The sequence below is a fragment of the Emiliania huxleyi genome, assembly GCF_000372725.1.
Source record: "Emiliania huxleyi CCMP1516 unplaced genomic scaffold EMIHUscaffold_2986, whole genome shotgun sequence".
Taxonomy (NCBI): Eukaryota; Haptophyta; order Isochrysidales; family Noelaerhabdaceae; genus Emiliania; species Emiliania huxleyi.
This window is the reverse complement of record NW_005199780.1, coordinates 1,285-2,159: the sequence shown is the minus strand read 5'-3', so window position 1 is coordinate 2,159 and position 875 is coordinate 1,285. Positions and strand designations below refer to the sequence as shown.

At 64.6% G+C, this 875-nt stretch overlaps 1 protein-coding gene across 1 annotated transcript; it reads right to left on the bottom strand.

Annotated features, from left to right (window-relative positions):
• Nucleotides 1-84: 84 nt before the first annotated feature.
• On the bottom strand, nucleotides 85-267 carry EMIHUDRAFT_255025 (hypothetical protein; the record flags this gene model as incomplete). The annotated part of the gene is made up of 1 exon (XM_005775627.1): nucleotides 85-267. A coding segment is annotated over one exon (183 nt), but the record flags the coding sequence as incomplete, so codon positions are not given.
• Between the last annotated feature and the right edge of the window lie 608 nt (nucleotides 268-875).

Sequence of the window (875 nt, the reverse complement as noted above, 5' to 3'; positions counted from 1 at the left end):
GTCGTCTGCAGTCGCTCCCGCCGGGCTGCCGTCCGGTCCGTCGTCGGCGTAGCTCAGGCAGATGAGGTAGGACGGAGACGGCACCTCCAGCTCCGGGTCGGCAAAGAAGCGGCGCAGGAAGCCGCGCGAGAGCGACGTCTTGCCGGCGCCGAGCTCGCCCGAGAGGAAGATGACGTCGCCGCGCTCCACGACCTCAGCGAGCTGAGCACCCAGCAGCTCCGTCTCCTCGACCGAGCCGAGCTCGAGCTCGAGCGTCGCCGCCGTCATGAGAGGTAGCTGAGGAGCCCGCAGACGGGACAATGGGTCGTCCGCGTGTGGCAAAAAGAAACACGACGTCCCACACACCTCCTTCCCCTTCCCCCTCAAGACCCTCAAGGACGAGGACACACACAGGACGCACCTCTAGCGAGGCCCGGATAGCATGTAGGAGACTCCTGCCGCCGCCCCTGCCACCCCTGTAAGTGTGCCTGTGGCAGCGAGAGACTGCCAGTGAGAAGCTGGAGGCAGGTCGCTAGACTGAGATGAGACCGCCAGTGGAGTTGGGAGTCCACCGTGCACCGCGCTGCGAGCCTGTCGTGTCCCTTGTCAGGAGCAGGAGAGCCCCACCTGAGGGAGGGTGTAGAGGATGTAGAGATAGAGTGTGAGCGCTGTAGAGCTGTAGAGGTGTAGAGCGCTGTAGAGCGCTGTAGAGCGCTGTAGAGCTGTAGAGCTCTACATCCGCCGCGTGACGAACTGCGTGCGTTGTAGAGCGATGTAGAGGCGCTCTACAACGTGAAATGCCTCACGGCTGCGACTGGCCGGCGCCTCGGCGCGTCAGCTCGGCTCGGCGTAGCGATAGTGGCCAGCGCAACTCGCCTGGACTCAACGCTCAGCCA